The sequence below is a fragment of the Thalassophryne amazonica genome, chromosome 7, assembly GCF_902500255.1.
Source record: "Thalassophryne amazonica chromosome 7, fThaAma1.1, whole genome shotgun sequence".
NCBI lineage: Eukaryota > Metazoa > Chordata > Actinopteri > Batrachoidiformes > Batrachoididae > Thalassophryne > Thalassophryne amazonica.
In genome coordinates this window covers 104120032-104147394 of record NC_047109.1, presented here as the reverse complement: position 1 = coordinate 104147394, position 27363 = coordinate 104120032, and the positions used below count along the sequence as shown (strand labels likewise).

General features: G+C 42.5%; 1 protein-coding gene across 1 annotated transcript in view; it reads right to left on the bottom strand.

Annotated features, from left to right (window-relative positions):
- The window catches only part of LOC117513511 (A disintegrin and metalloproteinase with thrombospondin motifs 16), a 259672-nt gene that overhangs the window by 66476 nt on the left and 165833 nt on the right, over positions 1–27363 (bottom strand). The window contains 6 exon segments of the mRNA XM_034173682.1: positions 2317–2452; positions 5193–5437; positions 7437–7560; positions 8356–8486; positions 10322–10494; positions 15440–15588. Coding sequence (XP_034029573.1) covers positions 2317–2452; positions 5193–5437; positions 7437–7560; positions 8356–8486; positions 10322–10494; positions 15440–15588 — 958 coding nt within the window.

The following is a 27363-nucleotide window of genomic DNA, read 5'->3' as shown; positions in this document are numbered from 1 at the left end:
GCACTTTTACAACTACTAGTAAACCAAATTTAATAGCTTCTAATAATATTAAAAATAACAGCTGGAAGCTCTTGTTTATTACAGCCCTCCCAACACAGAGGCACCCTGAGAGCAGCTGTAAAGCCAGCTCTCTATCAATGACAAAGCTCCGGTCATGCGGAGGTCTTGAAAAATAAAGGCATATTGAGTTATGGTGTTGATTTATCCCACTGTCGCCAAGTGCTTGCTCACAGGGGGTCGTTTTGACAGTTGGGGTTTTTCTGTAATTGTTGTATGGCTTTGCCTTGCAATATGAAGCGCCTTGGGGCAACTGTTTGTTGTGATTTGGCGCTATATAAATGAAATTGATTTGATTTGATTTGATTTATAAATAACATTAATACCGATAGAATAACTCCATTAATGTCAATTCTGTCATTTGTACAAAGTTAAAATATAACATATATCTTTTAATGTTGAATAATGCACTAATTCTGACGTTTTGTAACAAAGAGACAGATCGCAAAGGATTCTGGGTAAACGTGCCTCTGCTAAACACTGTTTGGTTCAGTCATTCATTATGTAAACCAACACGTTAATGTGACATCTGTCGTGTGTTGGTGTTTAAATGTGCTTTTGTAAAATATTTCATTTGTTTATTTGTAAAAACAGGCATTTTTACGGAGCCCTGGAAGTGTCATCGCAAAATGTTTTGCAAGTGGAGAGAATGTGCGCATGTTTGCGCACATTCTCTCCACATTCTCTCTTTACAACATTTATTTGATGTTGTAAAATGTGCTTTACAGTGTGCGAGATGATTTTTCATGCAGGAATTTTTTGGACCAAGTTTCAGGTTAATCGTGCGTCCTGCATTGTGTAGTGTTCATGGAGTATCAAGCTGCGGTCAACATCTGACGACCACCTCCTGATCGCCAATCGTATGGTCGAATGAGAATCAAACCTGTTTGATATATTATTGTAGTCGGCCGTCGTGAGGTTATCCTGCTGCTGAAAGCTACAAGCAGCATCCAACCGTTCGCACTGTGCCTGTGCAAACACTGCAGAGCTGTCTTGTAAGAATGTTATTATTATTATTATTATTATTATTATTTTGCAGTTGTTTTGTTTTTAAACTTCATTTGTAAAAAAAAGCCATTTGCAAAGCAAAAAAGTTGATTTGACAATCATCTGACATAACCGGGGTCAAAATAAATAGAACACTGCCATCTACTGGTTCCCAGACACTGCCATAAACAGTACTGGCCAGTAGATGCTAGATGGCAGTAGAGGCTTTCAAAACAAATTCTAGATAATCCCTGTCTGCTCACATTTAAAATGCATGGAATTTAACAAAAGCAATTAAAAAATCAACGTCTATAAATGCAGAGAATATATTCAAGAGAGTTTTAGGCACTAGAGTTTAATGCTGTTGTCAGTGGAGCCTGAACAGAGTGTCTGAAATGCATTTGTCCTGTCGTGACGTACTGAGATTACATCATCCTACCCAAAATGCACTGCGGGGCAGAGCATGTGCTCACAAAACCTTAAAAATTAGCACATTACTTTAAAACTAAAACATATATTTGATATTTTTACTTTATGAAACTTCAGACATGACAGTAATTTTAAATAACTTGTCCAAAATTAGTTTGGTTAAAATTTGAACCATAAGTTAAAAATGTATGCCTCTGGATGACTTATGTCAAATTGCGAGCATATTGATATGGTGTTAAAGGAAATGTTTTTTTTTCTTTTTCCTTTTGGGGCTGTTTTTCCTTTGTTTGCAGAGGATTGAGATGCTTTTTATACAAGCAGTTCTCTTCTGTTTGCAAAGGTTATAACTATATGTCTGTTACAAAACTTCTAACAGGTGGGTGCTGAACTAATTTTAAAAATACTTATCGCTGTTCAGCTTTGTTTATCGGTTTAAAAGTTATCGGATAAAAATTAATCGGAAGATAATTGGTCCGATAATGGTTTTTAAAGTTATCTAAAAAGATAATCCGATACTGAAAACATTATCTTTGATAATTATCTGTTATTGGATTATCGGAAGTGTGCCCACCACTGGTGTGTGTGTGTGTGTGTGTGTGTGTGTGTGTGTGTGTGTGTGTGTGTGTGTGTGTGTGTGTGTGTGTGTGTGTAATAGCAGGCTGCAGGAGAATAAGAAAAGGTCCCACCAGGTCTCCTCAGTAATAACTGCAAGCTAAAAGCCTTATTGAAGATCAGAGTGGACCATCTGAACCCTCAAACACTGAAAGTACATTGTGCAAGGTGCCACATTATACCTGGCATTATATTGCAAAAACAGTTTGTTTTTCATACGCAAGTACTTACCTCCAGCACATGTAGCTGAGCACTGCGAGCGTATGATGGCCCACGTGTAGTTGTGTTTGATGTGATTTTTCCTCTCGTCAGCTTTCTTTAGCGTGTATTCCCAACGTACGCCCGGGTTCCAGCCCTGCAACAATATCTAAAGGAAAGAAAGCGTGTAAGTTCAGGGAGAGTGAGAGAGGGATCAGTTTCATGCACTTTCTTCAGCCAATATTTCCTCGTGAACACAACAATTATAGTCCTATTTGCTTTGAATGATTTGCAGAATCAGACATCCACTGGGTTGTTCGTGCAGCATGCACCCTTACTTGAAGCAAAGGTTCATCTGTCCACCAGAAAGGTGCAGCTAAAATGACACCTTGGCAGTAACCTTTGCAAATGGAAGCTCACACAGTCAGAAGGGCATGGCTCATAGGCAAAGGTAAATGGGGGCATTTTGGGGTTAAACCCCCTCTGGAAACAATACACTCATAGTGATGGCAGAAAAAAGGCCGTTTTATACTTTGAACCGCATAATCCACTTGCTTGGGAAATGTATTCTCATTCATTAAAAGTTTTAAAAACTTATGAACTATTTTGAAACACTTGCAACACTGAATGAAATTTTACAGTGCATCCAGAAAGTATTCACAGCGCTTTACTTTTTCTAAATTTTGTTATGTTACAGCCTTATTCCAAATTTAAGTAAATTAATTATTTTCTCTCAAAAATCTAATCACAACACCCCATAATGACAACATGAAAAAGGTTTTTGTTTTAATTTTTCCAAATTCTTAAAAAAAAAGACATCACGTGTACATAAGTATCTGCACCCTCAATACTCTTTGGCAGCAATTACAGCCTCAAGTACAAGAATTTTTGTATTTATTTATTTGTTTACTACACTTTCAGACAGCTTGAAACACAAAATAAAATACGGAACTCATTCAGAAGTTATTCCAGCTTGTTTGGAGGGTTTGGATCAGTTCCTTCAAAAAAAAAAAACAAAAAAACATATTCCCAGTTTTGAAATGTTCAAAACACAACTAAAGCTTGCTTCAAAAAATGATTCACTTGTTTAAAGCATAAGCACGAAGCTACAAGCTGTGAGGTCCGCCAGCTCAGTGATTATCTACTACAGGATGGCACTTTTTCAGAAATGAGGCTTCAGGAAATGATTCACTGGTGCAGAAACTTTGACATGAAAATGATTTTCAATATTTTCTGGTTATGCCCCTGGGGGGGTCTTATGTTTGCACAAAAAAATCATGTGTACACCTTCTCCCACATCCAGTATGAACTGGAATCACATACCTCAGACTCTGCAAGTACATGTTCTTCAGAGCAAGTCAAGCCTTGTATTTCTTATTATCATTCAAAATAATTTCTGTTCTCTCTATCTCTCACTCTCTCTCCTTTCTCCTCTCTCTCTCTCTCTCTCTCTCTTTCTCTCTCTCTCTCTCTCTCTCTCTCTCACACACACACACACACACACACACACACACACACACACACACACACACACACACACACACACACACACACACACACACACACACACACACACACACACACACACACACACAATTTTCCATTCACAAACTGCATTCTAAACAATTTTATCAGCCTCATTACACTGGCCAACACAATTCTTCTTGCATGGAGTATTTTAACAGATTTTGGGTAATTTGGGGGCTCTGAATTTGAATCTGGTGTTACCTTTTGTCAATCACATCACATTTTTGAGATATGAAAACATATTTCTCGTATCAAGCACTGAAGCAAAAGCTGCAGTCTCGCACAAATCTTCGGCGTCATAAACGATATTAAGGGTCTTGTTCACATTTTGTGAACCTGGTTTAAAAACGATGCTTTTGAAGTTGCTTTTGTACATGATTTAGTGGCGTCAAACTCCTGAGTGAATGAGCAACTTTTGCATAATACATCAACATGGAACACGCAGATTGTAAAAATATGTGATGTGATTGAGGAAATCTGAGCTCAGATTCGGATTCAGGACCACAAAATTTCCCTAAATCAGTTCTCAAAGTCCATGCTTTTTTTATTGACCAGTGTTATTTATAGTTGCTGTAGTTGCTCCCATATCTTGTGTGCAAGGAGATCACATCTGTTACTTTTCCCATTCATTGGCTTTATGTTTGATCATGATTCTTGAACCAAGACACCCCCCCCACCCCCAATTTTTTGTTTTTCCTTTTATCCACCTTTTTAATGATTGTCTCTCAATTGTTTCTCAATTGGTGTAATTCGAGAGGTGAAAATTGGACTGGTTGTCTATCTGGGTGAATGCCATTCAGGTTCTAAAGCAGTTCCATGACAGGGTGGATGAAACGACATGTGGTACCAGTGCATGCTCCCATACCTGTAAATCCCTGGAATCTCTAGAGTGACGTGTCCATTTCAACAATAACTACGATTTATCAAGATGAAACATGTGCACATGGCTTCATATTGCTGGTAAAAACTAAATTGTATGCACATTTCTGCTTTTGTACATACAGGCAAAGAGTTTTATAAATGAGGCCCCTGGGCAGCTATGTTGTTAAAGAGTTTCCTGCCGATTCATAAATGCAGCCCTGAACATATGTATTTTTTCCCCCGCCTCGTATTCTTACTTTACGGTGTTGGCATTTGTAAACCTCTTGTTCATGTTGGCACTTTTCCTTGAGTGGGCGGGGACTTTCCAAACCTGAAAACACAGGCTGCACACTGAGGCTCTTTTTGTTACAAGCCAAATGGAATTTGAACATAATTCATCATCTTCATTTGCAGCACGGAGTAGAAGTAAAAGCCAGAACAGTGAGTGCAGAAGCACATGAGAAAGAAAAAGCCCCAAAAATATAACAAATAAGTCATTTCTGTCAACTCTGGTGACTTACTTCTATGACGAGTGTCTCATTGGTTGGACCGTTTGACGTGAGGCTCTCTGGTCTGTTGTAGGGTCGCTTGTATTCAAAAATGGCCCCAGCAATAGAGTGTCTGCCGGGCCAGTCCACTGTCCAGTGTCCGTTTAGGTAGTAGTGTCTCTGAGCGTCCCTGACAGCCAGGTAAGAGCTCGATGTGTTCACTTCCATCACACGAACACTCCGAGCTCCAGCTGGGATGCTTACCACTCCGTAGTACTCTGATTAGAAGAACAACCAACCAAAACAAAGAAATAATTTTAAAAAATAATAATAAAAAATCCTCAATACGATTTTATTTTTAAATCTGGAATATTTAATGGATTCATTCAGCGTATGACCAAGATTTTTCCCAGTGCTCACAAAAACCAGCTCATTAATTTTATATTTTTATATTTGTAGTCTAGTCGTTTTCAAACTGTGGGTTGGCCCATCCAGTGCAATTTCAGGATAACAAAAACTCTATTTAAGTCCGATATTGGCCCTAAAGCCCTGGATACTACAGTAGGGCAGTTCTACAGTAACAGTATTATAATCAGAGTAGATATTTTATGGTGAGCTAAAACATGGCCAAATGTTGCTGTCGCTGTAATTCCGTTACTGTACAACTGCCCAGTATGACGTGGATGAGAGGCTGGGACTCCCCCCAAAATGGAACACCAGTCTGATGCAGGTTACTTCCCCAGCCAAACCTGGTGTCACAGACTGAACGGTCCGCCCTGCCTTCACTGTGCATGTGTTGGTTGGTTCCACAGCAGCTCGTCTGAGACTGAATCAAAGGGAATAATGTGATTATGAACCATCAGATGACAAGGTAAAACCTCTTAAATCATTCTAAAGTCAGTTTTAAGTAGAAATGACACCGTTTTAAGCAGAAACGTGGCGATAATCGGTGAGTTGCTAGTGATGCTTTGAAATGACGGAGGCGCAGTGAACACATCAGCAGCCCGTGTAGCCATGGCGCTCTGATCGCTTCCTCCTTTTATGATGAAATAATGCTGAATTCATGTGGAAATGATTGTTGGACAAAAGCTTCAGCTATCTGTCGCTGAGACAGATGTTGAGTGAAGTGCAGTTTGAAGCAGAAATGAGATGATAACGGTGAACCGCGGCTGACGCACAGAAATGATGCATGCGCAGAGAAGGCGGGGTGGAGCGTTTTTGAGGGGGGAACCGTTCGGTAGGTGACACCGGTATCCACTTACAGCTGGGTGGACTGAGACGAAGCAGATGAAGTGTGTTGTCCAAGGACACAGACAGTTTGCGTGACTGGAGCTTGGTTTTTTTTTGTGGTGGTACTAAGGCATTTTTGGCGAAGTCATAGCCTGAACCTCACTAGACCCATTTAAAAGACCAACCTAAAGAACTTAGACCATTAGTTAAAATTTAGCATCAGATGAAAAATAACTGTTATGAGTTGTTTTCAGGTTCCTGACTAGAAAGTCAGTGACTAAGGGAAGTCCAAGGCTAACATGATCTACAAACTAGTGTCATACAAATAGCCTGAATTTCCTGGTCTTTTGCATGTGCTCGATAACCCGGAACATAATTTTATTTTTATTGTGGTTTTGTTTGTGCATTTGTCAGTTCATATTTGGTGGATTTGAAACATCTGTTGGTTTGCAATGATTGAAAATGGTGCAAACAGGAAAATTTTTTTACCAAATCCAAAATGTATACTCTCTTTGAAGAAATGTAACTTGAAAGAGAAACTGTGTTATTGACAACCCCCCTCCAAGAACCCCCCCCCCCCCCCCAAAAAAAAACAAAACAAAACAAAAACTACATTCTTGAGTGAAAATGTTCATGTTTCAAAATAAATAGTAGTGGTTTCTTCTTTGCGGCACAAAGATAACATTGCAAGGAACACTTGACACAATGAGGTGAAATTACAGAACCAAAAATTTTTTTTTTTTTAAATCTTGATTTCCCTATTTTTGCCCACTGGAAAAAGGGAGCAACTGAAAGACGAAAGAAATCAATAAAATAATGATATCTGATCAATTTATAATCATTTTGTCTAATAGGATTCATGTTTGGCAAAAATTTAGTCCTTGTTTTTTGGAAGTAGGCATAGCTGTTTGGGCTTCAGGGTTGAGAACGGCTGGTTGATACGGTTAGCGATCACAGCTGGGAAACTGCAATTTGAAGATGTGTGATGAAGCGAAAGAACCTTTCAAAAGTTTTCATTCAAAAGCACAGCACAATTTTTTGACGTACGGTTGGTGTAATGCTGCTTAGTGTACTGCCCTTTGTAGATCTTGCAGGTGGAGTTATCTCCTTTACATAAACCACAAGCATCAGGAAGTGCTGCAGAGCCCAACACACGGTCACAGCCGACTTTCTGTGGGACAAAATCAATTATTACATCGATTGCAACAATTGCATTTCAAAATTAGCATCAACATTTTTGTAAATCAAGAAAATGTGAAGTATTCTGAAATAATTTTGATTTTCATGAATCTTTAATTATCTCCACTCTTGAAATTGACATTCTTATTTGGAATTAGTTGACTTTACCACAAACAACAAATCAATCTGTTTTCACAAGTTTCAAATAAGCCCTTCATATCGACATGGGAGCCCCACCCACCCTCATGGAGGCCGCCGTGTTATGCTGCCATGATGGTACAGTAGCTTGACTGAAAGACTGAAGAAAAAGTAATCTGTGGTTGCTGACCAATACACTGTCTATTAGTTGCTAGTGGAGGCTAGCAAGTTTGAGAAACCTAATTTTTGTGAAATGGAAGATATATATTATATAAGAGAAGGCAAGGGAGCAGTACAACCCATTCCTAAAGAAATGAAAGCATAAAAAGCAACAATCATGAAAACTGTGACCCAGTGAATCTGCAAACCTACCACTAGATGGGGCTCAAGCCTACACACTATATCTTTAAATTTGACTGGATGTAGGAGACTTAAAGTTCTTTGTTAATACAACTTAACCTTTCACCTTAAAAAAAAAACGTGGTTAAGGTAGAAGGGTTCTACACGATTTTCTAGTAAAGTCAACTAATTCAGGGAAAAAGTGCATTTTCATGATCATTTCGTCTTCAAAAGCTAAGTTGAGCAAAAGACTTTTAAAGGATCATTCAATCAAGTGAGTTACTTTGTCACTGGCTTATGTAAGAATTACCTCACACAATCCATCAATGCAGACGTTCGAGCTGTCCTGTGAGCAAAGTGTCCCGTCTTTCACTTTGCTGGCCAGCGCAAAGAAGAAATCGTAACCTTCAGCAAAGCAATACAGCTTGCAGACATCTTGATCTGTGAGAAAAACAAACAAAAAACAGTTGTTAAAGAATGTAATTGTGAGGCAACACGTCTCTTAACACACACCCAATGATCTTTTTCCCTCCACTGGTAACAAGAGCAATCGGAGATTTCTGATGTCCACCAATCCGGATCCAGATCACCTCCAAAATTCAGTGGACTCTTCCATGGCCTAATGTCTATCTGTGGTGGAAGATTGGTGAGAATCTGTGAAGTAGTTTTGATGTAATCTTTACAAGGCTCTGTAAAGTGAAATCTTGATCCAGAATCTGGATCCGGATCACCTCCAACCTTCAGTGGAGTTTTCCATGCCCTAATTTCTACCTGTGGTGAAAATTTTGTCAAAATCCATGCAGTAGCTTTGATGTAATCCTGCTAACAGGCAGACAAATAAATAAATAACCGCTAATGATTTTATTATGTCCTCGGCAGACGTAATGATTGAATTAAAATTCTTATCTAATATATGAAATAAAACCAATTAAAATAAATTTAATTCTTTCTGATTAACCCACACTTTTTAAAGACATTAAACAGTACCATAATATTAAGTCTTGTTCTGCCAGGGCATCCACCATTTGAAGTTCTCTCCTTGCTGTTTTGAACATTGTGTTGTTTCCATGAAAATTCAGTAAGGTATATCTTATATATTATATTCCAGTTCTAAGGTGGAACTATGCTAGTATACTAAGGTTTATCTAAATATCTAAAAAGGAAGAGTAAAATAGAAGAGTAGAACAGAGTAGAGTAGAGCCACTTAGGTGCCTGGTCTTGAGAACCAGGGATGGTAGATTGAAAAGCTTTTTTATCCCATGTGAACTCTCCCTACCCACCCAAGCGGCTCAAGAAAAAAGTATATATAATAATAAATAATAAGACATAAGAAAGTTAAGACATCATATATATAACTATATTTAAATATTAAGGGTAATAAACAACATATACAATAAATATGGTCCTATATAATATACAGGAGTAGGTATTGAACCTAAATATTAATACAGGAGAAGATTTGGTCATGGTCATGGTATTTTATTATAGAAACAGAAGCTATGATGTAATGTGTATTGTTATCTATCTAATGTAACTCTGCTAGCATACTATAGGAAAATAAAAAGCGTAATCTATATGCTATCAATTGGAAACCTAAGAACTAAGGTACTATATGTTGATATCTTTAAAAAGAGCACATAAACTGATGAATCAAAAATCTACACCATGTAAAATAAAATTGTAAATAACGAAAATAAGCTAGTTCTAGTTAGAAGAGCTAAATTAGCCGTTAATAAGCCAATGGTACCTAGCGTAGTTAAACCTACAATAGCAATATTAACAAATACATATAAAAATAAATGTGGACAAAGGTATGAATTAATGTGGGTTATCAAACAGAAAAGAACCAATTATTTTGCAAGCTATGATAAACGGTGCTACATCTGGCTAGATAAGCTAATGTTAGCTGTTACGTATAACTAATTGTACCCCACTCCTCCAGTAGTTCCATAAATATAATAATATTAAAAGGGGGGAACAAGAAAAAGTAAAGCGTCTTGAAATGTATATGGAGACATGATATAAGTACCTTAGTGAAAAAGAAGAAAAATAAGACATGAAAAAGACATGAAAAAGAAGACATCACGTAGTGTGCTGCCACCTGCTGAATAGTGGCACCTGCTGGATGTTTCAGGAATGTGCATCCATATCAATTGGTGAGTTTTATATTTAAAATTTGCAGGGGTTGCACCTGCACTAGTACGTTGCTTGTTCCTGTCATTGCATACGTATTTCCTTTGGATTATTTTGAAAGGCAAATAAAAAGGTGATCTCACCGTCCACCCTGGTGTACGGCCTCCAGCTGTAGTACCATCCTCTGAACTGTTTGCTGTTGAATTCGGCACACTGCTGCGCTCTGTAGTCCACTGCGTTTGGGGGACAGTCCTCAGTATTACACAGTTTGTTCATTCTGGAGGAGCCCTCACAGTATTTCCCTCCATATACAGGTCTAGAATAGAGGAAAATAAAACATGTGATCAAACATGATGAAAACGTATTTGTGGATTATCATTATTATTACCCACAGCCAAAATATGGCCATTGGGTATTGCAAAGGCTTTGCATCCGTCTGTCTGTCTGTGACCAGTGCTGTTACTGCCAGAGTCTACAAATTCACAGGGAACATTCTTGGGACACAGAGCTTGAACAAGTTCAAAGATGGCTAACCTTGACCTATTTGAAGAGGTCAAAAGGTCACATTCAGTTTCCTATTTTTAAGCTCATATGCCCATGGGTATTTTAACATTGCGTTATATTTTTTATGATGTTATTATTTTTTTTAACACAAATTGAATGTAAAATATTATCAGTTTCTGCGATGGATCCTGCAGGGAAGATTATGAAAGTGGTGGTAGGGTGCGGGGGGGGGGGGGGGGGGGGGTAGGTGTCAGTGACCATGAATCATGACTCAGTGTTGATACCACATATATCTTTGAACTGTACTACTGTAATACTACACTTTTCATTACTCAACATCCAACTGCACACGTCCAACCCATGTTTTTAACTTACTGTGACTGAAAAATGAACAGTTAGCTTTAATCACATTTAATTGATTAAAATTTGAACAGAGGCCATTGTAGATATTTTACCGCATTCAACACACAATAAAACAAAGTACATACAATGCTGTGCACATATGCATGATTTAAAATAATGAAAAGGCAAAGATTTTGCAAAAATCTTCATGACTAAAGAATAGTCAATCTATTATATGATTACCACTGAAGAACTGAATGCCTCTGGGGGGAATATCCATTGTTTTACAATAAACTCATGTTGATGAATTCATTATGAATTGATTATTACTGCAACAATGACACATGACCCCAGTGCAAAGAACCAAAACAACAGAAGGTAAAAACATGTTTATGGACACCACAGGCAATATTTTGAGCAGTTTATAATCAGCAGACAACAGACTTGGTTATAACACCAGCCGAGATCAGGCACATGTGTGATCAGTCCAACAGGCAACAGTCTTTCAAGAGGAAGAGCAAATTGATTACCCAAAATATAACCAGTAGGCCAGTGCACAGAGACTTTTCATACCACGCAAACAAATCCAAAAACGGCAGCCAAAACTCAGGAGACTTGGGATGGTAGTGTGGGTCTGTGCAGATAACACTAGGAAATTAAAGTGAGACAATAGATAAGAACCTAGACAATCTGGCATTGAGGGAATGCTTTGACAGCAGTTACAAAGGTAACTAAACAATTACAAGTGGAAGTGCAGAGACACGTGAACCCAGAAGGCTGGAAACAAGAAGTGACATTAATCATAAAGAACATGGAAGAGATGTGAAAGAAAAAGCATCAAAGACAATCTAATGTGGGAGAAACCAAAAAACACAGAGAATAGTAATGGTACATGGAACATAAATACCAGGACTAGAACAATGTGGAGATCAGAACTAAATACGAACACGTGACCCATGAAAATTATTCTGTTTGTCTTTGTGAAATCGTTCAGTTGGTTGTAAACCTATTTAATAATCAGGTTTAATCAGGAAAGATGTCACTTTCTTTTATATGACATTCACTCATTTTCTAAACTCATCTATTCCAGTTATAAGTCACCCAGGGGGGCTGGAGCCGATCCCAGCGGTCACTGGACGAGAGGTGGGGTACACTGGCAGCTGCTGGTCTGTCGTAAACATACAAAGCGTCCAGTTCACCTGACCTGCACGTCTTCGGAAGTGTGAGGAAGCTGGAGCACCCGGAGGGAACCCAGGAGGGAACATGCAAAGTCCACACCGAAAGGAAACTCAGAACTTTCTCACTATGAGGCAACAGTTCAAACCACTGAGCTACCATACTGTCTTTTATAAAACATTACTTTAACAAAATAAATCACCTGTTAACATGAGACTTTTGCATGTTTAATTAACAGTTATAAATTGATCCTGACATACTAATGGGTGAAAAAACCCCAAAAACCTTTAAAACCACATTTTTAAGAAAATCATAGAGTGTTAAAGACTTTTGCGCAGTATTGTATAGACAACTTTGTCAATCCGTACCGCTTACTTCCCCAGTAATGCCCACTGTCAGAGAGGGAAACTACTCCTTAGCAACCACACTCAAACCCACAATTTGAGCAGTAAAGTAAAAAACAGAAATATATATAGAGGAAAAAAAATAATCTGTGAACCACTGGTTCCTCCCTGATGACTTTGGTAGGAAAATATTATTGCATGGCCACAAATGAGTGATTACTCCATGAAGTAGTTATTGTGTGGCTGCAAGATCAATAACTCGTGGTCATAATTTATATTGTTAGAATATGAAAAGTTTCACAGGCAGATCAGTCGACTTTAACAGCTGGAGAGAACTCTGGCGGTTTTTGTCTGCACACGGGTGCTGTGTTATTGTACATGTGGGGATACCGATCAAAATGTAAATATTTAAGCAGAAAAATTAAAGACTGCAGTTCATACACAGGTCGATGATTCTTAAAAAATAAACTGATGATGTGGAATGCCCCCACACCCCAAAGAGAGCAGCTCTGTGCTTTTACGCAAAAGCAAAGGCAAAATAAAACATAAAAAATTCCAAATATTATATAATATATATATCGGGGTCAGGGGTGGTTATGGTTAGGGCTGGGGGTATGATTAGGGTTAGTAATAGTGAGCTAAAAAAAAAACCCTGTCACGAAAATGTGACTCATTTTGTGACGGGAGCACGAAAAACGAATGAACAAACAAACAAACAAAAAATAAAAACGTGAGACTGGGGTGCCACTCATGCATTTGGGGATAGCATTAGTATATCCGGTCATTCCAACCCTATGGTTGGAATGACCAGATTGTTGATGAGCCCATGGTTGATAAACCCATGGTTGATGTTATTTTTGCAGTTGAGGGTAACTGCAGTTGTCACTAACCGCTAAGGACACAGTTTGTGTCACATGCATAAAGGCTGTGGCCACAATTCAGGGTCTGCACCCTTCTAAGTGCTGTGTCCCACAGAACTCTTCAGGGTTCAGCTTTCCAAACCCAGCGGAGGTTGGAACAAGCTGTTCTGAAATGAGACGGTCTAGCTATCCCATGCAGCATTTTGCCTTTGTGTCATTACATTTCTTGCCCCTACCCCTGTAACCTGACAACTTTGACAGCTGCACAAGCCAAACTAACATGTTGGGCATAAACCATTATTCAGTAATCATGTTTGTGCACTTATTTATACTTTACTTACTCGTATAACCATTTATTATTTACAGTTGCCCATATGGAGCCCAAACGTGTCCTTTTGTCTTTTTTGTTGAAAAATTTACCAACCGTTTTGTGCTTAAAAAAATATTTAAACTGCACAATGGGTCATGGGATTGTTGGGCAGCAAAGGATGGATCTGTTATGTTTTTGGGAAAGAAGGTTACGTACGATGGCCATTGTTGACATTGCACAGCCTAGACACACCACTTATGGCATTAAGCGGCCGACGAATGCAGCTTTAGAAGCATGTAGATGCTGAATTCAGACATATTTGTTGCTAGTATGTGGTATGCGTATACAGTGGTGGGCACAGTTCTGCGAATCCGTTAACCGCTAATTATCAAAGCTAACGGCATCTACTGGCCAATAGATGGCAGTGTTCATAGCATTATGAACACCAAGTGCCACACATTGGCTAAAAGTGCTTAATCCACTTAACAAACAGAATTTTCAGTTTTCAAATTGCCTTTGTCTTTACAAATGAAAAAAATGACATATTTACAAATACAGATTTGTAAAACCCACCACATGTTTCAGTAACTCATGTCAGGAAACTAATTTACCCATAATGCACCACGCATGTGTCTAAACACTAAAACCATCAAAATTAGTGCATTATTTCAAAACTAAAACATATAGCTGATATTATCATTTTATAAAACAACATATGTGATGTTAATTTAAATAACTTGTTGGGAATGAGTTTGTTTAAATTTTTTAACCATAAGTCAAAACTGTATGCCTGTGAATGACTTGTGATATGCCGGAGAGTCTGCATGGTGTGAAGAGAAACTGTCTTTATTTTCCCCTCTTTCTTCCTTTGGCGCTTCACCTCCTTTTGCTCTAGTCATCATGTCTCTTTTGCTGAGATAAGGCTGATCTGACACAGGAGTGCTTTCTTGTTGTTGTGTCAGTAGCTGCTAGTGTACTGAAGTCAATACTGAAACTTATCGGTTTAGCTTTTATCTGTAACTTCCGCTAAATTTTTTTAGGGGTTTATTGGTTTAGCTTTACAAAAGTTAACTTTTCAGTTAGCAGATTAACTGTTATCGAAGCTAACTTTTTGGTTAGCTGTGCCCACCACTGTAGGTATACTCATCACACAATCTAATGCTAACCACACTTAACATTTTCTTTAATATGTCTGGTCAGTAGGGCAACATGCATGTTATTGTCATAATGCCTGGTGTAAATAGTGGCACAATACACAATTCATTTGTGAAAAGAAGATGGTAAATCTGTTCTTCTGACAAGACACCTTTGATCATTTCTCCAATCACATTACCTTTCTGTCTGTCTTCTATCATCTACAGCTTTTGTCCTTGACTTCCTTAATCCCTTCCCTGCAATCTCACTCTGGCACCTATCCCCCCCCCCCTCTCTCTCTCGCCCCTTCTCGCTCTCTTTTTGCTCCTCATCAGTCTCTGTCTAATTTAGTCTTGGCCTGACATGATAACCGGAGGCTCCGGCATTTGGGAAACGTCTCCTGACTGACTGGTCGTGCAAATAATCCTGGCTGACTGATGAGTAAGAGAATAAGTGAGTGATCTTCACTATTTTAATATGTCTTAATATATTCTTGGGCTGCTGTCAGAATGTCCGCATCAGTAAAAAAAGAAAAGAAAAAAAAAAGGATCTCTGTGTCTGGTTAATCATGTGCTTTGTTTTTGTTTTTACCTTGGGTTATTGCATAGCCGCTCGCGGTAGGTGACACCGCTCTCACAGCTTCGTGAGCAGGCAGACCAGGATGACCACTCTGACCACTGCCCGTGCTGAGGCCTGGGACCCTCATCGCCCTGTTTCACACACTGACCTCTCCGACACCACTAGAGGGTGATAGAGGGAAAGAAAGATAGTAGTAGAAGGTTATTTGAAGCAGAGGCAACCAGAAGAAGAAACTGTTTTTTTTTTTTCTTTATTAGTACCATTACTCAAACAGTAAGAGTGTCAAAATCCAATCAGTCACCCACCTCCTGACACCTGGGTAACGGATCAAGTAGGGGATTGTCTTTTGGGGTGAAATATGGTGGGGCCCTTGTGTGTCCAGCGACCATCATGTTAACCATGACGGCCAAACAGGAACCCTGAACATGAGACAGGTAACGGGGCTTCGGTGAAACAAGAAGTCCTCAATGCCAGATCAGGCAGAGGAGCTAATGGCTTGAAGCTATCTGGGGGCTGAACTGCAAAAACAGTCATAGTCAGTCATAGAAGATAATAATAATCAAGTTTTTTGTTAAAAAAGAAAATAAAGTAAAAATATTGTCAGGTCTGTGAGCATTCACCGGTGCCACATGTTGCTACATCCACCACAACACAGAACCATCTTGAGTCCTGGATAGCAACCTTCCCAGCAGGCAATGGTCCATCCCCATCCATTGAAAGTAATCATCTACCTCCTGCAACAAAGTAAAACATGGAGTCCTGTTGGCCTTCTCCAGGTGCTGGGGTCCTCATTACTGAGGCACCTATGTGCTTGACCATGCCCAGAGAAACAAATCACATGGCCAGAAGATGTTCCCTCACAATCCATCATTCCCTCATCTGTGTCTTCCCAAGGAACCACTCTTTGACAGAAAGGCATTCTAGCCGTACCCAAGGATCTTTCAAAGAGATTGAGTACCACAGAGACCTCCTCACCACTTTAGATCACTGGTTATTGTTCTAGTTTCACAACCATACAGCAAGAAAGAAATGATCTGAAAGACTTGGAACATCAGCTGGATGGATTGAGACAACGCAAATGAAGTATCTTGTCCAAGGACACAGACAGGTAGCACGAGTGGGCTTTAAACCCAAGTCAACATATTGGCAGGCCAGCTCTTTATTCACTGAGCTACCTCAGCCATTATTTGGAGCCAAAACGTTTTACTCTTGAATCCATGATGAAGGAGTCATTTAGTTTGTACCAACTGACGCAAAATCTTTTAAAATTTCAGTAAAATTATTTGGCTACAAACAGAGATTTCTATCAGCTGCCCCCAGTCACTCAAGGTCTCCACAGCAGATCTGGTTGAGATCCACATTGGGATTTGGCACAAGTGCTACCCCAGATGCCATTCCTGATGAAACTTCAGCTCTACATGCTCACTGCTTCTGGTGTTCCAAAGTAGTCTCCCAGACATTTACTAATCAAGATTTACTTTGAGTCACTTCTGAGATCTGACAGGACCAGGTGTGCACAGAGTAGCACAGCTGCACAAGAATAATGGTGTTAAACACACACACACACACACACACACACACACACACACACACACACACACACACACACACACACACACACACACACACACACACACACACACACACACACACACACACACACACACACACACACACACACACACACACACACACACACACACAAGGTTTTTTTTTACAGTTACAAAGCACGTTTTTTGAGTTTTTCCCTTGGGGTCACCACATCCAGTAAGGATCTGCATGTTGACTTGGCCCAAGTTTTACACTGGATGGCCTTACTGATGCAGCACCACATTACATGGAGAACAGGTACAAGGAACCTTCTGTTTTAAAAGCAAGGACACTAACCATTCAGGAACACATCAAGCTACGTTCTTAGATTGACTTTTTTTATGTTGTATATTCTTAACTGCCAAAATGCAGCCAGTCTGCTCTGTGTCAGTCTGATCCCATCAGATCTCAGAAGCTAAGCAGTGTGGAGCCTGGTTAGTACTTGGATGGGAGACCTCTTTGGAACACCAGCGGCTGTGTGTGTTTCTCCAGGTAAAACCGGAGTTGCGTCAGGAAGGGCATCCGGCGTAAAACTTGTGCCAACTACCAATGCAGATCTGGCTGTATCCGCTGTGGCGATCCCAAACACAAAAACGGGAGCAGCCGAATGAAGAACAACAATTCTTAACTGCCAAAATATTTGAAATGATTGAATAAATTGGGGACTGGGGAGATTTGGTACCATTTCTGAAAAACACAAACATTTCCCTTATCACCAGCTGCTCTTATTATTCCATTCTAGGTCGGTGTTTGGCCCTGTATGGCAGGTCCAATGGAAGGCCCAGACTGTGCCGATTTAACTTGCAACAAATCACCTACACTGAAAAAAGAGCATGTTAGAACCAACTTAAAAAAGTGTTACAATTTGTAAAAAACCTGAATGAATTAAGTTGTTTGAACTTAAGTTTGAAACTTAAATCAACTCTAACTTACAAAGTCTTACAAAGTCAAAGTCTTTCAGTCTAAATGTGGTTTGAATGATGAGCTCCTTCCCTCAACTTCAAGTCCTGATCATCTACGAGATCCATAGCAATTAAAACCTTGACCCTTCATGCCCATCCCTGCACCGTGGTAACCACCATTATCCACATACATAGCCATGCCTGTTTCCATAACTAACCAAAGGTTAATCAAGTCATCAATCAAATCCTCTGCTTACCTAAGGATGAATTACAGAGAAGGACTTCAAAATTTAAAGTCCTCCCAGAAGTGGTGTCATTAGAAGATGAGTAAGCTATGGTGCCTATGATGGATTTACTTCAGCGCCATAAATGGGGCTCATTTTGTTCTGGAGAAGGGAAATTTTAAACAGATATTCAGTTATTGTTTTTGTTTGTTTGCAGAAACTGCAATAAAAAAATGCTGCTATGTCTAAGTTAAACCTAAAATGCCCTAAGAGAGTTCATTCTTTTATGTACTCTATGTTTAAGTGAACAGCATGCAGGTAATAAGCATTGAGAATTACTTTAAAAAACATATTTACACATTACTTACAAATTATATTTCCCTGGCACTAAATATTCATGCCCCTGCCTACCCCACCCCCCACTGTTCAAAACCCCTGGAGCCACCACTGGTATGAGCAAACGTGAGATCCAGCTCTTCTCTTCAGAGGACCTGACAAAACCTCCAAAAGGAGGTGCATACCTTCGGGGCGGGTGCAAATCTTTAAAGTGCAGTCCAAATCTCTAAATGCATCTCTGACTTGGGAAGAATTTGCAAAATCAAGAATGTCCAAAAGCAATTTTAGCTTTTGAACTTGGCTATGATGACATCATTTAAAATATACTCAAGCATTTACCCTGGAGTGACTTCAAGTACACACGCACACGCACACACACACACACACACACACACACACACACACACACACACACACACACACACACACACACACACACACACACACACCACACACACACACACACACACACACACACACACACACACACACACACACACACACACAATCCTTCCACCCATGCATTTAGTAGTATTAGCACTGACTGATAGAGGGGGCCGTATGTTCAGCTGTTTTTGTCTCACTGTGTATTCATGCATGCCGACACACACACTTGCACACACACATGCCTCAAACTAAAGTTGCTGCCCTTCACTAAGAACTAGAACAGCTGATTTCCCCTCAATTTTCCCCCTGCGGCTGAGTGCCGCAGATTCCTAAGTGAGCCTGTCATTGTTTGTGTTCACTAAATTGTCCCGTGGAGGGAAAGGGTGGGATTAAACCATCACGTTCAATATACTGAGAAGCAAATGTTGATGAGAGGCTGTCAGGGTGAGAGAGCAGGCAGAGAGCCTTGGGGGAAGGATCAGTGAGAAAGGAGGAATGAAAGACGGAATAACAGAAACAAAGGATAAATAAAGAGCACAGATTGGGACTTTTTTTTATTTTTGGCACAATCCCCAGTGGCACATTTTTGCCTTGTCAGCAACAAATCAATAGCAGCTGCTCCCTGACGCGAATACTGCAGGGAGCGTATGGTACCACCAACACAAAGAAAGAAGAAGTCAGTCCCGTATAGACTTATCACCAGATTTCCAAATGGAAGCAGGTAAGAGTCCACAATTTCCCTTGGATGGGATGCCAGTTCACCACAGGTTACTTCTCCAGCCAAGGCTGGTACCCATTTACAGCTGGGTGGAGTGGAATGATGCATATGTCGTGTCTTGTGCAAGGATGAAGACAGGTTGTAGCACAAACCTAGAATGGAACCCCAGTCTGTATATTGGTATTCCAACTCTTATCCCACTCATTTTTTTTGACCCACCATTCAAACTCAAGTCTAACATATAGCAAAGCTAATGCAAACTTGTCATGACTGGTAAAGTAAATTTATGAGAATGTGCCGGCTAATATCAAGCTGTATTTAACCAGTAACAAGGAAAGGCAATGGATTTTAAATCATCCAAGCAAAAGAACAAGGTTGTTTCCCTTATTTTAAGGCAGAGGCTAATCTTAAAATAAGAATTCTGTCTAGTTTTAAGGCACCTCTGGATTATTCAGTGTCTAGACATTTTACTAGTTTTGAGAAATCTAACCAAGTAAATTTTTCTTACCCCATTGGCAGGTAGTTTTGCTTAATACAAGACAATTTGGCTAGATTTCGGATTATTTGTCTTAATGGGCAAAGAAGTGAATGGGATGAATGAAGCCTGAACATGCCTAAATCATAGAATTACCATTACTGAAGTTACAGCTCATGGATTAACCTCTTAGTTCAGGTGTTTTATTAAAAAAAATAACAACCTCAGTATTTCCACAGTAATTGAGATTAAGTAGCCCTAAAGTCATCAAGCTACCAAAAGCTGCTAAAAGAGCTAACTGGCGCTAGCCTCGCTGACTTGTCAAATTAGATAACATGAGCACAGGTTTCTCAAGTTTATATCTTAGGACAATTAACAGCACAGCAAGCCACATTATGACATATGTCTAATAAATTGCTCACAAAGGACAGACATGAACTCCACAACAACTATCAGCTAGCGGCGTGGTCCTGGTAGCAATGCTTTGAGCCTGAGGTAAGACCAAGCGCAAACCGATGACCCAAGCAAGATGTGGAAGAACAAAAACCTTGTGAAAACTCCTTATGTTTTGCTTTTTATGATGTGTTGGGGGTCACAAAATTAATTTTAATTTTCACTGGGCATATATACAACTTTCATAGAAGTTGTATATGGGGTAGGTGGACGTTTGGGGGTTCCAGTGTGTGGATACTGTGATAAAACTGGTTAAAAGTAGCTTCATTAATGTAACTGTCTAATGTGACGAAATGCATTCACTCTTTGTGCCATGTGCAATATATTCAGTCACAGGCCACGAGGTCCCTCTGCTAAGAACGTATGCACGCCTCTGTGAAACTCAGACACTAAATGTCACACAGCTGATAACACTAAGCAGCTCAATGGAAAAAAACCTCTCTGGGCGAGCTGAGTCACTTTTATGCTACGGTTCAAATGATGTTCTGTTGTCGACCATATTTTCACCAAGCTGCCAAGAAAAGTTTGTGAGAGGCTCTTGTTGAGGTGTCATCCATGTGAGGTTTTGTTTGTTAAGATGTCTCCTTGGAGAAGTGTGTACTGGCAGTGGTAGAACATGTTGTCCTCATATGACAAACCAAAGCAGTGTTTCCTCAAAAGTGTCTAAACAGGAACACATTGAGTCCTTTGCTGAAAACGGAACAAAGGCCTGATGTCCAAGCCAGAAACACTGCCTCCAAGGCGATATGAGATCTGCAGCAATGATTATTTTGATAATCAAGTGTTGAGCTGAATATTTTTATGGCTTATAAAGTAATCAGACAAGCCTTTGAGGGTAAGCTCAAAAGAGACATTACAATTCACAGTCATTGATTTATTTGGTGACGTGGTTTCCATAGTACGAGTGTAAGAATAATTTGTTCAATAGGCAAAGGAAAAACAGATTCATGCATCAGATGGTGATATAAGACGTGTTTAAAAATGAGGTAGATATGTTTTAACGGCTGAGTGGATCCTTGTCATTTGATTGGTGTAAGTAAGTAAGTAAGTAAGTAAGGTTTATTTATATAGCACCTTATAGATTGAAATCACAAAGTGCTTCACATAAGAACAGAGAAATTAAAAACAGCAGAAACATAAAACCATAAAAACTAGGTAAAAGCCAGCCTATACAAAAGGGTCTTTAGCTTCACTTTAAATGTTTCAACAGAGTCCACGGAGCGTAGGTCCAAAGGCAATGCATTCCACATTTTAGGTGCCACCACCTCGAAAGCACAGTCTCCCCTGGTCTTCAGTCTTGTCCTAGGCACAACCAATAGGCCCAGGTCCAAAGACCTCAGAGACCTACTTGTCACATATGGATGTAATAGCTCGGTGATATAAGATGGCATTTGACCATGCAGAGCTCTAAAAGTCAGTACTAGAATTTTAAATTGGAGTCTGAAATGGATGGGGAGCCAGTGCAAGGAGGAGAGGATTGGTTTTATATGTGACCTCTTTGATGACCTCGTCAGCAGCCTCGCAGCCGCATTCTGAACCGTTTGTAAGCGGTCCAAAGAGGACTTGCTAAGGTTAAAAAATAGAGAGTTACAGTAATCCAAACGTGATGACACAAATGCATGAATGATCATCTCCATCTCCGCCCGAGACACAATGGTGCGCAGATGGACAATATTGCGCAAATGGAAAAAACAAGACTGTGCCAGGCGGGTAACATACGCGTCAAAATTGAGGGAGTGATCAAACGTAACACCCAAGTTCCTCACTGCTGAGCGAACAAAAGGGGCCAGAGAACCAAGATTCCCAACCACAGTGGGAACAAACTCGTCAGGGGCACAAACAAGGACCTCAGTCTTTGCTATATTTAAGGACAAATAGTTGGCCGCCATCCAGTCACCGATAACCTCAACACAGTTCTGAAGAGAAGATACCCTAGAGACCGTTTGAGGAGTGAATGAGATGTACAGCTGGATGTCATCCGCATAACAGTGGTAGGAGACATCTTTAAAACTACTCAAGGTGGGTTGTATATCACGTGACATGGATTAGGGCCCCTTCACACATAGTGCGAATTTGGTCTATTTGCGCATAAAGTCCGCATGAAGCAGGAATCGTGTGCAAAACGTGTAAAATTGTAGCTGCCTCGTACACCTGTTGCTACATCTATTTGCGCACACCAGCGGCTGAAAGAGTGTGCGCTGTGCGAGCCCATTCGATCCCTGTCGCGGCAGGTGTCGACCAAATAGTCAGCAGACAATCATTGCCGTGCTGGCAATGAAATTTGTCTAAGTGCCCCATGAGTGTGGCTTTGGTGTGCGCGCTAAACTGACAGGGGGTATGACCGCCGACAGAAGTGGCTGTGGAGATCTGTGGATCTGGACATCTCAGCTGGACAACACATACTGTGTTTGGACGGACATGGACTAATAACTACCCCCTGTGATGTGTGTGTATCTGTGTATATCTTGCTGTCCTCACGTAGACATAAACATATATCGCTTGGTGATGGGCTGCTCCCAGGTTGAAACGGACCATCAGATCATAATACACAGTGGGCAATCTGACTGTCACACCAACCATGTGAACTCTGTTTCACATGACGCGGTGTCAGTCCTGCGGTGCAGCATCCACAAGACACTGGTTTTGGACAGAACACATGCGCGCGGAGGCTGGATGCACCGGACCAGTAGATGCAGACATGAGAACAGCGAAGTGCTTCTTCATTCATGTCATTTCATGACTGTATGTCTGTGACCATGGGTCATCTACAGAGGAACAGATGGATCATATTTGTATTGTCCACTTGATAAGAGGGATTCAATAAAATGCAATGTTTTTATACGGTGTGCGGTTTTAATACGTCTATGTCCTTTCTGATATGAAACAGTTTCCTGCAACTTTTATGGCACAGTGATTGTAACTCAGTGGTAAAGTTTCTGACTAGTAATCAGAGTTTTTGGCGTGGGTTTGATTCCTGTGGGTGGAATGTAATTTTATTTATTTTTTATTTATAGCAGCTGTGCAATGTGGTTACACATCGCGCAGCTATTGTGAAAAGCTGCTGTGTTCCCGCGTGCACAAAACCGTCGCAGCATGTATTTTTTTATTTATTTTTCTTCATAGCAGCTCCCCATAGCCTTGTACAACTTGGGCAGGTCCTCCAGGCCAAAGCAGGGCCACATATAGACAGACAAACAAATTCACACTCACGCCACCAGTTTACCTAACCTGCATGTCTTTGGAAGTTGGAAAAGCCAGCGTACTCGGGGGAAACCACACAAACACAGGGAGAACAGGCAAACTCCACAAAGAAAGGACCAGGCAGGAAGTCATCTCAGGACCTTCTTGCTGTGAGGCAACAGTGCTAACCTGTTGTGTGGGCCGCTGAAGAGGAGGTACTGCTGGCCCACCACCACAAGAGGGCGCCCTGCCTGGAGTGCGGGCTCCAGGCACCAGAGGGCGCTGCCGCCTTACGGGAGCAGCCAGGGTGACAGCTGTCTCCCATCACTGGACACAGCTGTTCCACTCAACACAGAGGTATATCAGCAGAACGGCGTCTCCACCTCAGTGCCGAGATATCGCCTTGGCTGTTGAACGGCCAATGGAAGAACAGGGCGCGTCGGCGTCTTCGGGAGGGGTAATCGGTGAGTTGCAGCGGATCCTCACCGCTTTCACCACTCGGATCGATTTAATGACCGAGCAGCACGTTCTCCTAAACCGCAGGGTGGAGGCTCTCGCCGCACAAGTGGAAGCGTGCCCTCCGGGCGCCGCTGCGGCTCTCCCTCCCGAGGACCCTGCGCGTGAGAGTGACGTTCCACTGGTCATTCAACGGTCCCTTCCTCCGTCCCCAGAAGCTTACATAAGCCCTCCAGAACCGTACGGAGGCTGTGTGGAGACGTGCGCGGATTTTTTGATGCAATGTTCGCTCGTCTTCGCACAGCGTCCCGTGATGTACGCGACTGACGCTAGCAAAGTAGCTTATGTAATAAACCTGCTTCGCGGGGAGGCACGCGCTTGGGCTACAGCGCTCTGGGAGCAGAACTCACGGCTCCTTCATACATACGATGGGTTTGTGCGGGAGCTCAGAACGGTGTTCGATCATCCCAATAGAGGAGAGACCGCTTCAACCGCGCTACTGTCAATGAGACAGGGGCGTCGGAGCGCAGCTGCCTATGCAGTCGCCTTCCGCATCACGGCGGCGAGATCCGGCTGGAATAGCACTGCCCTCCGCGCCGCCTTTGTAAACGGACTGTCACTGGTCCTAAAAGAGCACCTGGTGGCGAAGGACGAACCGCGGGACTTAGATGGGCTCATCGATCTAGTCATACGACTCGACAACCGGCTAGAAGAACGCCGTCGGGAACGAGGCGAAGGGCGCGGCCAGGCACGCGTCGTCCCTCTCCCTTCCAGTTCCGACCGAGCTCCGCCCTCCCCACGCTCCTCTGTTCCTGCGCTCCGTGCGCCTACGGCTCCCCCTGCTGACGAAGCTATGGACACGAGCAGGGCAACATTTAGGGCACCTGGAGCACAAAGGAGGCGGGCCTACGGAGCTTGTTTTGTTTGTGGCTCGAGTGAGCATCTTGCAAGCGACTGCCCCGAGCGGTTAAACTCCAACGCCCGCCCCTAGAGACTGGGCCAGGGGTGGGCTGAAACATTCACGTGGGACACACCCACATTGCCACACGACTCCCAGTCACGATCCTGTATGAGGATTCAACCCTGAAGGCCCCAGCACTGGTGGACACGGGCTCTGAGGGGAATCTGTTAGATAGCAGATGGGCCAGGGAGATAGGGCTCCCTCTGGTGGCTCTTACCTCGCCTGTACAGGTTCGGGCACTAGACGGCTCCCTACTCCCACCAATCACGCATAAGACACCTCCAGTAACTCTGGTGGTGTCAGGTAACCACCGGGAGGTGATCGAGTTCTTTGTGACTCAGGCCACCTCCCGTGTGGTTCTGGGTTTTCCCTGGATGCTAAAGCACAATCCCCGGATCGATTGGCCGTCCGGGGTAGTGGTTCAGTGGAGCGAAACCTGCCATCGGGAGTGTCTAGGTTCCTCAGTTCCTCCCGGCTCCCACGCTAAGGAGGAGGTCCGAGTCCCGCCCAATCTGAAGGCGGTGCCAGCGGAGTACCATGACCTCGCGGACGTGTTCAGCAAGGATCTGGCTCTCACGCTTCCTCCCCACCGCCCGTATGATTGTGCCATCGATTTGGTTCCAGGCAGTGAGTTCCCGTCCAGTAGGCTGTACAACCTCTCACGGCCGGAACGCGAATCAATGGAGACCTACATCCGGGACTCATTAGCTGCCGGGTTGATCCGGAATTCCACCTCTCCGATGGGTGCTGGTTTCTTTTTTGTGGGTAAAAAAGATGGCGGGCTTGGTCCATGCATTGATTATAGGGGGTTGAACGAAATCACGGTTCGCAACCGATACCCATTGCCCTTGTTGGATTCAGTGTTCACCCCCTTGCATGGAGCCAGAATCTTCACCAAGCTTGATCTTAGGAATGCGTATCATTTGGTTCGGATCCGGAAGGGAGACGAATGGAAGACGGCATTTAACACCCCGTTAGGTCATTTTGAGTACCTGGTCATGCCGTTCGGTCTCACTAATGCTCCCGTGACTTTCCAAGCGTTGGTAAACGATGTCTTGCGGGACTTCCTGCACCGGTTCGTCTTCGTGTATCTAGACGATATACTCATCTTTTCCCCGGATCCTGAGACTCATGTTCGGCATGTCCGTCAGGTCCTACAGCGGTTGTTGGAGAACCGCCTGTTTGTGAAGGGCGAGAAGTGTGAGTTCCAACGCACTTCTTTGTCCTTCTTGGGGTTCATCATCTCCTCTAACTCTGTCGCCCCTGATCCGGCCAAGGTTGCGGCGGTGAGAGACTGGCCCCAACCCACAAGCCGTAGGAAGCTGCAACAGTTCCTCGGCTTTGCTAATTTCTACAGGAGGTTCATTAAGGGCTACAGTCAGGTAGTTAGCCCCCTGACAGCCCTGACCTCACCAAAAGTCCCCTTCACCTGGTCGGATCGGTGCGAAGCCGCGTTCAAGGAGTTGAAACGGCGCTTCTCGTCTGCACCAGTTCTGGTGCAGCCCGATCCTAGCCGCCAGTTAGTGGTTGAAGTGGACGCCTCGGACTCAGGGATAGGAGCGGTGCTCTCCCAGAGCGGGAAGACCGATAAGGTCCTTCACCCGTGTGCCTATTTTTCCCGCAGGTTGACCCCCGCCGAACGGAACTATGACGTCGGCAATCGAGAACTCCTTGCGGTGAAAGAGGCCCTCGAAGAGTGGAGACATCTGTTGGAGGGAACAGCCGTGCCATTCACGGTTTTCACTGACCATCGGAACCTGGAGTACATCAGGACCGCCAAGCGGCTGAACCCCAGGCAAGCCCGCTGGTCACTGTTCTTTGGCCGTTTTGACTTCCGGATCACCTACCGTCCCGGGACCAAGAATCAAAGATCGGATGCATTGTCCCGGGTACACGAAGACGAAGTCAAAACGGAACCGTCGGATTCCCCGGATCCCATCATCCCGGAGTCCGCTATCGTGGCCGCCCTCACCTGGGACGTGGAGAAGACCGTCCGGGAGGCCCTGACCCGTGACCCGGACCCCGGAACCGGACCAAAGAACAGACTCTACGTCCCACCGGAAGCCAGAGCTGCAGTACTGGACTTCTGTCACGGTTCTAAGCTCTCCTGTCACCCTGGGGTGCAAAGGACCGTGGCAGTCGTCCGGCAGCGCTTCTGGTGGGCGTCCCTGGAGGCCGACGTCCGGGACTACGTCCAGGCCTGCACCACCTGCGCCAGGGGCAAGGCCGACCACCGAAGGACCTCAGGGTTGCT